Source organism: Antrostomus carolinensis, unplaced genomic scaffold (assembly GCF_000700745.2).
Source record: "Antrostomus carolinensis isolate BGI_N321 unplaced genomic scaffold, ASM70074v2 scaffold27292, whole genome shotgun sequence".
NCBI lineage: Eukaryota > Metazoa > Chordata > Aves > Caprimulgiformes > Caprimulgidae > Antrostomus > Antrostomus carolinensis.
The window spans coordinates 1-9059 of record NW_010300574.1 but is presented as its reverse complement, the minus strand read 5'-3'; the positions used below and the strand labels follow the sequence as shown (position 1 = coordinate 9059).

The 9059-nt window shown below is 41.8% G+C and overlaps 1 protein-coding gene across 1 annotated transcript; it reads left to right on the top strand.

The window, feature by feature from the left end:
• Positions 1-3140: 3140 nt before the first annotated feature.
• Positions 3141-6505, top strand: LOC104518550 (probable E3 ubiquitin-protein ligase MARCH10; the record flags this gene model as incomplete). Its single annotated transcript, XM_010163186.1, has 3 exons — positions 3141-3220; positions 3527-4369; positions 6325-6505. Coding segments are annotated over 3 exons (1104 nt in total), but the record flags the coding sequence as incomplete, so codon positions are not given.
• Between the last annotated feature and the right edge of the window lie 2554 nt (positions 6506-9059).

Here is a 9059-nt window from a genome sequence, read left to right as displayed (position 1 = left end):
CTTCTTGGGCTATTGGCAGCAGTTAACATTTTACCATGCTCTTCTCTTGTCAGTGAGTTGTGCCTCACCATTAGAGGCTCGTTGCTGTAACTGACTGACGTTCCTCTGGCAGCTGAAGCTAGGGAAATGACTGGCATTAAACAAGCTCAGTAAAAGAGATGGTTAGTTTTACCTCACCTTGCTGTTCTAATCTGACTTGCAGTGCAGCTCTGTAAATAGTTGCATGAGCAAAAAGCATAGGAGGAAAGGAGGGCAGAGTGAGAGACTGGAGGCTCATTGAACCATGGCTTTTGGTGATAGCCACAGTTTCCGTTAGCTTAAACTGAATGTGGGGTGTAGCCTCCTCCAGTGATTTGTTGTTCCACTTTTTGGTGCCTTTCCAAGTATGTTAGTGTCTGTTCATATTTTGGCTGCATTTGAATTATGTCTAAAGATGGAACAAAGAACCTCCTGTGTTGAAGTAGGAAGATAAGAGGAAAAGGAAATGTACTTGAGATGTGGGGTTTTTTGCAAGCTGTCCTGAACAATGCTAGCATCTAGAAACAGAACAGTGAGCTTGAAATGCAAATGAAATTCCACAATTTCTTGCTTGTCCCAGCCTTTTGATTTCCCAAGCAGAGAGACTTTGACACTGTCTTGAGGGCAGGCAGTTGGATCAAGAAACCAGTAACATGGGTTCAGAAGGGAAATTTTTGATCATTGAATTTAGTCATCTGCTATTAGACTGTCACATCATATATACCACTGTCTTTTTTTTTTTTTTTTTTTTTTTTGAAAGCTTCATTGCTAAAGTGAAGGAGTAGAGAGAATGAATTCATTATAAGCAGATTGCCTTCTGTGGTTTGCTTAGAACATAAAACCTGAGACAGATTTATTAATTGATTTATTACTTCAGTTCCAACAATATATGGCTCTGTTTCCATGGCAGAATGTAACATGCTGTTTTACTGGTTCAATATTTTGTTTTTAGAAAAATTGCTAAATATGTCTTTTTAAATAATTCATTACTTAAGTCTTACTAATTTGCATTTGCATAATTATAGCAGCAGATTATAGTGTGTCAGGTTTTTCACCAACTTGTCAGTCTTTCTTTAAAAAAAAGCAATTACTGCACAAACTCTTTTAAAAACATAGGATTTTAAGTCAGAGATGTACCTGCTTTTAGAAATTAAACATCACCTAGAGAGCAAATTTCCAAGTAATACCTGAATTCACCTCACTGTGTGATCAGCATCCTGTATCATTAGCATGCACAAGTGGTGTAAAATGTAAAGAACCATAGTTTCCAGGATAAAGCCAATAACTGATCTTTAAATCTTTGTTTTGTCACAGTCATAACATAGCTCAGTTTGCTTTCTGGCCCAAGGTTGTTCTCTCAGGTTTTATTCCGTACACGTACCTGACTGGATAGGATGGGAAATGTTACAGTGTCTTGCTACAGATCAAGAGGTGTGTGTTTGTGTCTTGCTCTCAACTCTTGCAGACCCAGCTGTAAATGGATACCTGTTTTTTTCAGGCTCAGTGCACCTGAGACATCCCAATGTGAGGCCAGATACATTGCTCTCTGTAATGTTGTTGGGTAGAGAAACAAAACCTTAACAGATGAGTCCTGTAACACAGATGATGATGGTTGTGTCTGTGTTTATAAAGAAGCACGTGTATCCTGGTGTACCTGTCTTCTCTCACAAAGAAAGAAGAGTATATTATGTGACAAGGAGCCTTGCTTTTGCTATGGGAGTGTAAAAGCCTGCAGCAGCCTTCTCTAAATATACCATAGGGACTTTTAATAAATTAAGTATAGAACTGAAGAGACCTGAGACAGATAAAGCGTGTGCGTGTGTTGCACCATGACCAGAGATCATCCAAGCAGTGATGACTGAGGTAGCTCTGGCGTCTCAGGCTGAAGTACAGGGCTGGGCAGGGCATGCCTCTGTGGCAGCACACCTTTCATCACCTGAGCTCTCTCCTAGCCTGGCTTTGTGCACTTGCCTGGCCCAGGTCTGTGCTCGCTGTGCTGGATTTTGTGCAGCCCAGTTCAGTGGTGTTGACACTTCTGTTGTTCCGCTCGTTGCATTGTTCCTTCCTGGGTTTCAGGCTTTGCTTTGCAGATCAAAAGAACTGTAAACCTTTGTTTGAATTTTGAAATGTGAGCAGTGTTTTGCAGCAGTGGGTAGAGTGGCACAGCCTATCCAGCAGCTTGGAACATGGGGGAAAGAGGTTTAAAGATTCTCTGTTACAATGCGTGTCTCCTCCTTGCCAAACCTTCCAGGAAGAGTGGAGAAGTTTCTGTTAGTACTGCACAAAATATAGCAGCAGAAAAGGCCCATAATGATAAATAGCCCATCGAGTCACAACTCTGAGACAATCATTGTCTATTGAGTCTTGTCTATTAAGTGTTAAATATTCCAAGAGCTTAGCTTTAATTTTGTGAGTTAATTCAGCTGAATTCTGAATTCTTCAGTTATTCTGTTTCTTACTATGCTCTTGTTGGGTCTCACAAATGTGACTGCTGCCACACCTCTTCTCCAAATAGGTGGAGGACCCTGTCAGAGTAAGAGCAGGATGAAAGGCGTCTCAAAGAGTACTTCAGGGAATGCTCTGGTTTGGCAGATGGTGCTCATGTGCATATGCTAGTACGGAAAATAAGTCCTCAAGTAGTGTCTGAGTTACTGAATTACTGATGGTTCTGCCTTGTGAAAAAAAAATCGCAAGTCTCTAGTCTCTTGCTATCATTATAAGTGGAAGGATTAGCTATTATGTGGTACCTAAATTCCAACTAATCTATACACACACCTCCATCTAATTATTCTAATCACTGTAGCATTGCTCATTTCCTGAGTTATTGTTCTGTGCAATGTATGACAGCTGGCAGGTTCCGCTCCAGAGATGGCTGCATTTGACCTTGGGAGAAAACGTTTCTGTTCTGATCACTACTTGTCCAGGGATGAGGCTATGTGACCTCCCTTTTTAGCATTTGACAGTGAAGCCACTTTCTTGCAACTAGCCCTTAAATATCTGATGTAGAGTGATACCTGACTCCGTATTCTGTGTTTAACCCTGAAGGCGATTGCTGTGCATACCACACCTTTCTTGTTTGTGACTTGCTTTTTTTTTATTTCTTTGTTTTAATTTCACTTCAGGCTGGAAGTCCAACCTCCATCTCTGCCCCTCATAGCTTCTCTCGGACTTCTGTTACACCATCCAACCAGGACATCTGCAGGTAAAGTGTGTTGTTTGCATGTCTACAGTCAGGCTTTTGTGAGGTTGAAATTAAGAGGAAACAAAACTGAAAAAGCACCTGCGTGGGGAAATAAGCGATGTGGGGATCCTGTACGAAGCATCCCATTTGTTTGACTCAACTGCTGTCTTAACACTGCTTTGTTGAATCCCACTGACCATTTGGCCCTGCTATGTTTGCCATTCCCACACTAGCTGTAATTCTCATTTCTTCACTTTTAATTATAAGTGTTCTCTTATGTAATTGTTTTTTACTTTCTGTGCTTTTATTCCACTGTTCTGCATGCAGTTCCAGTGCAGTGTTTTCTGAGTGTTGTCATCACAGTCCAGTGCAGTCTGCTGTTGTCTTGAAAAATCCTCACTGCCAGAGCCCTCTGACCCAAGGGGTCACTGTGACAGTAATCTGTCAGGACACTTTACATGCAGCAAAGAGAAACTCCCGTGGGCAGGATCGGGGCCAGGCACTCAGGTCTGCTAAGAATGTAAAGCCCACCCGCACTCTGAAATTCTCCAAGTCCCTCAATGACGTGGACCAGAAGACGCAGAGCACCAGTGAGTGCTTTGACTATGTGGAGCGAACACGCTCAGAAAGCAAATTGACCCCGACTCAAGAGCAGTGTTTAAGGATTAACAAATTTCATCTTAAAGAGAGGAAACCGCTGAATCTCAGACCTCTTTCTTTTAGCAATTCTAAGCACTCCTACATCCCTTCCCTTTCCAACTACTCGAGTGCATCTGGAGAAGCAGAGAACAGTGCTGTACATATCCCCTTGCTGGAGGACAAAGTGGACCATGACAACTCAAGGAGCAAAAAACTGTTGCGTTACCTTTTTTCCTTCTCCCACACCTCCAGCACCAACAGCCTGCATAAATTCCTCGAACTGGAGAGCTATTCCAGTCACTTCCAAGCTGAGAAATCCTCCAGCGTGCTGGTGGAAAGCACGGACTTTTGCTCTGATGATATGGGAGATGATGACGTCTTTGAGGACAGCGCCTCAGTGAAATTGAAAACAAAAGAGCAGCGGGCACCACTCTGTTCAGTTGAGAAGGACAGTGACCTTGACTGCCCTTCCCCCCTCTCAGAAAAATTCCCCCCTCTCTCCCCTGTGTCCACATCGGGGGATACCTGCAGGTTGGTTTACCAGAGAGCCACCTACCTTCGAGCCCTCCCATGTGCGGTGGTGACCGTTCTGCTTTCTCCTGCCTTTGTGCCGTTTCTGTCTTTTCTTTCACCCTGCCACCTTGCTTTAATATGTGTGATTTGAAGCATGCAGCCTTCTCTCCACTGTCCTGTGTCCCTCTGATGCACTTAACAAGGCTACTAAGCAAAAGAATTTCCTTTGGAGTCAAATAAATTATCTTGTAATTTGTTTCAAGTTTGGGGTTCTGAGGTGCTGTTTTTTATTTATCAGTGCCCAAACTGAGAATATCATGAGAGAATCAGCTACGCATATTAAAGGCCAAGCTGAACATATCTTAGCTTTTAATGAGCAATGTATTCTCTTGACAGTCACTGCTGGTTTGGGTCAGAGGGTGGGGAGTCAGGAGAAGAGGCTATTTTTGAACAGTGCTTCTGAGATCAGGTCAATATAGGTTAAGGTTTTTTCTTTTCATCTTTTCCTCACAGTTTGTATCCCACCACACTCTTATTTGTAAAGGGCTTTCTGGATGCCTTAGTTGAAAGGAAGATCTGAGCTCTGGATGTTAGTGGTGGGCCTGTGTGATGTCTAAAGTGTGAGATCCAAAAAAGGATGGGTGTCGTTATTCCAACTACAGAGGATTAATCATATGCATAGGTGGTGGGAACAGCCAGCTCTGGACTGTCCTCATGGTGATTTGTCTGCAGGTCTGCCCCATCCCAGCTCCAAAATGTAGCGGAGGAGCAGGAGTCACCAAGTACAGGAGAAAATGTCCCATCCCTCTACCTAGCATTTTCCTGTCCTAATTTTTCTCCTCCCAGACAGCACTTTCTGAAGCTGGCTTTGTTACTACTTGCCAGTATTACTGGATTTCCCCCCTGTCATTACCAGCAAAATCTACTTCCATACTGGCTTGTCATCAACAAGACGCTCTTGTGATCCACCCACTCCTTCATTTCCACTTGCCAGCTATCAGCAAGGTCGCAAGAGGCAAGATGCTACACATCAGTAAGAGATTTCAGTAATAGACAGGGATGGCAGCATGCCAGGGTATACTTCACAGATGCTTAGTAACTTATATCCATTCCCTGAGCTCCTTACCATCCCCCTTTCAATTCATTACCTCTTCCACGTGGTTAGAAGGACTTAGTGATGTTTGATGCAACCCAAGGGTTATGTATAAATTGAAGCTGGAAATCTAATGCCAGCACCCGGTAGTAACGCTATATCGGGTGTCCTTGCTGTCTGCACAGTTAGGCTGTGAGGGAAATGGGGAATTTTGCAGAGCTGATGCTTCCTTAACAGCTCTTGCAAAGTAAGAATTGGATAGCAAAACCATTAGTCTGTTTAGAGAAGGTGTATTTTGGGGAGATTCAGTGCTGCAGCTTTGCAGTGTGGATCTCTTAGCGCTTGGCACTAGAAAGAATCATTTCTCTTGTGCAGAATCCAGGCTGTCTAAATTAACTCTTCATGGTACTGGGGTGGGCTGTTTCACCACTGGTTTGGGAATTTTGTTTTATCTTCTATTCCAGATCATAATCCATGAGTAGCTGTACTTCTCTGTGTGTATTTTGTCTTGGGAAGTGCTTTCTGATCTGTTTAAATGGCATTTTCAGTTAAACGCTATTTTTCTAGATGAAGTGTTGTCATTTCTTACCCCGTTTTTTCTTTTGGATACTGCGTTTCTGTCAGGCTGTGTGTGTCCACCTCATCTGCTAGAAAGCAGCTGTCTAGTTAGCAGCGTCTGTGCTCAATTATTTTGTACTGTGTATGTGCTTATGCAGCAAAGGAGTTCTTTAGTTTTAGCTCCTTTATGGAACACATTCCTTTGATATGTATGTCTCAGGATCCTCAATGGACAACTGTATGTGATCATAGGTCTTACATGCCTCTTCCACATCCTTTCTGCTTCCTCTTCACCTAATGAGCAGCTTTGCTTCTGATTCAGGATATGTCACTGTGAAGGAGATGATGAGAGCCCTTTGATTACCCCCTGTCACTGCACAGGAAGTCTTCATTTTGTGCACCAAGCCTGCCTGCAGCAATGGATCAAGAGCTCAGACACACGATGCTGTGAACTGTGCAAGTATGAGTTCATCATGGAGACAAAGCTGAAACCTTTGCGAAAGGTAGGCACAAGACCTGCTTCCCCGAGGAAATGGTTTGTTAAACACAGGTCCACTCTGGAAAGTGGCAGTTCTTGCCCATGAGCCCGCAGCACCCCCCACATATTTATCATGTTTATGTGGCTCCTTAGTAAGTCTGATCAGTTTTGTATAGGTGCAAAATGATTTAAATTAATGCTCAGCCTGGCAAATTCTACATCAGTGGAGTCCAGCTCTGAGAGTTAGCTATTGTAGCCTGACTACTTTCTCAGTGTAAATGTACATACATACACACACACATATACGTTTGTGCCTATACAATCAGCAACCTGATTTTTTCTTTATAGTTACATTTTTAGAGCTGATGCACAAAGGTACTTGCTCTGCAGATATCCACGTGGGTTTTTTTAAATATGGAGTTTTGTATTACTGTTATCTGCTTTAGTTTGCTGCTCCAAGATCTGCATGGCTTTTAAGTTAAATTGAAAATATAAGGATTTCAGGTTAAACTTACTTTAAATAACACTTTCTGAATATAATTTGGTTAAAATTTGTAGCTTTTTTTCCTTTTAAAGGAGCAAACCTATTTCAGTGAAAATATTTCAGTGTAAGTAGAGGAAGGTTCACCAATAAATATTTATTTCATTTTTACCTTTTCTTAGACTGTGAATGGCTAGGTTTTAGTACTTCAGGCTGCTAGAACCTGTATTTTTGTTTTATAGAAAAGTACCTTTCATCTGGTGATTTAAAGTGTAGGTACTTAAATGCTTGTAAGGCCAGTTTTGCTCTTGTATCCTTTTTGTTCTCTCATATCCTCTGGGCTTTCAATTTCAATTCATTCTTACCCTCAGGATTTTGAGGTGTAAGTCACTGGTTTTCTTAGCACAGACAAATCTTGCCATGTCTTCCAAAGTAGAAGAGGTTAATAAAAATAACCTCACTCTGGAACTAGAATATATGAGAAACATTAAATTAAATTATGAGCCTAAATCATGTAGGGTAGGAAGTCCGGACTGCAGCCATCCAAAAGCTGTTAAGAGAACTTGTCCAATTCCTAAAAGTAACTCCTAGCAGAAGATAGAGCTGTTTTCAAACACCTTTTATTTTTTTTTTATGGAGATGTACATTCTGCAAAGTATATAGCTTGGTATATACAGTTGATAGGATGACCTCTGCTTATGGCTGTGGTGAGTCATTGCCTTCTAAGAACTGCAGATTTTCCCTTGGTAGCCCCTTCACGCAGAGCGCAGTACCTCTGAGCTGCAGTGTTGCCCATCATAGGCTCTGTTATCTGCACAGACAATACTTTGCGCAGCCCAGCCATAGGAAATTGCTCTAGAGACTCACAAGTAAAAAGAGTTCTATAGTTGGCAATTGGCTGCTGGTTTTTCCATGCTTTCTCTGCCTGGAGTGGGTGGGAAACATTTTCTGGATATTTGTGCCCTGTGAGAAAAAGCTGTTGGGTGCCTTTAGAAATGTGTCACTCGGTATTATTAGTTCTATCTGAACAGGTCACCTGTGGGAAAGAGACCAGATGCCAGAAGGTAGGGACAGAGCCATAAACAGAAGGACAAGGAATTTACCTCCTAAATATATCTAAAGAGTCTTGTAGGGGTCCAGTTGCAGCCAGAAGATGAGCTGCCTCTGTATCTTCAACTCAGCCTTTATGTTATCCTGTCAGTCAGGGGAAAAGAGTCTGGAACTGGTGATTACAAACAGGATGAGACAAATAATAGGGCTTGTGCCTGTCTGTAGGGTAGAAATTAAATTAAACATCCTCAGCATCTTAGGGCTGTGTTGCAGCACAGTGCATTGATCTGTTCAAACACTTTAAGTTACTAAGGAAGAGCATGAGGAAAAAAAAGTGACATGTTTTAAGTGAAGATAAGAGCAGACAAGAGAGGGCTCTGTTTTATAATTTCAGTGAAAAAAAAAAAAGAAGACATTAAATCTAAATTTTCTGCTGAATTTTTTGTTTTACAAACACTTCAAAAACCCAGAAATGTTGACTATTTTAATTGGGAAATGCTGCATGCTGTGCCATTGGAATAATGCAGCAGGGACCTATAGATTGTAGTTTCCTCCTTGGGCTGGTGTATAGTTTGCAGAATATCTTCTCTTTGCTGTGCAGTCATAACTCTTGAAGAGATGCAATAGTATGGGTCAGTTTGGTGGCTGTGGAGCCAACAGTTCACAGGAGATCTAGTGGAGGAGCTCAAGCTGTGCAATAGAGAAGAGAAATATAAATTAGTCAAAACACAAGTCCTTGTGCCTCTGTAAGAGCATTCACAAATAGATTTCACATGCTTACTTTTTGACAGAATAAATTACATAATTTATAGTTTCTATCAAAAATAAACACCTTTGTTTAGATGCAAAAGCAATTTTCTGTTTAAAATACAACATCCAATGGGAATGTTTTGTCCAGTCTTTTTCTAAGAAGGTTGAAAGAGTATAGCTTTCTAGCACGACATGTGTGGTGGTTTAAACCACAGGTAGACCATGCACTGTCCTGCACTCACTCCCCCCACCCAGTGAGAAGGGAAAGGAATCACAACAAAGGGGGCACAGATTAGGA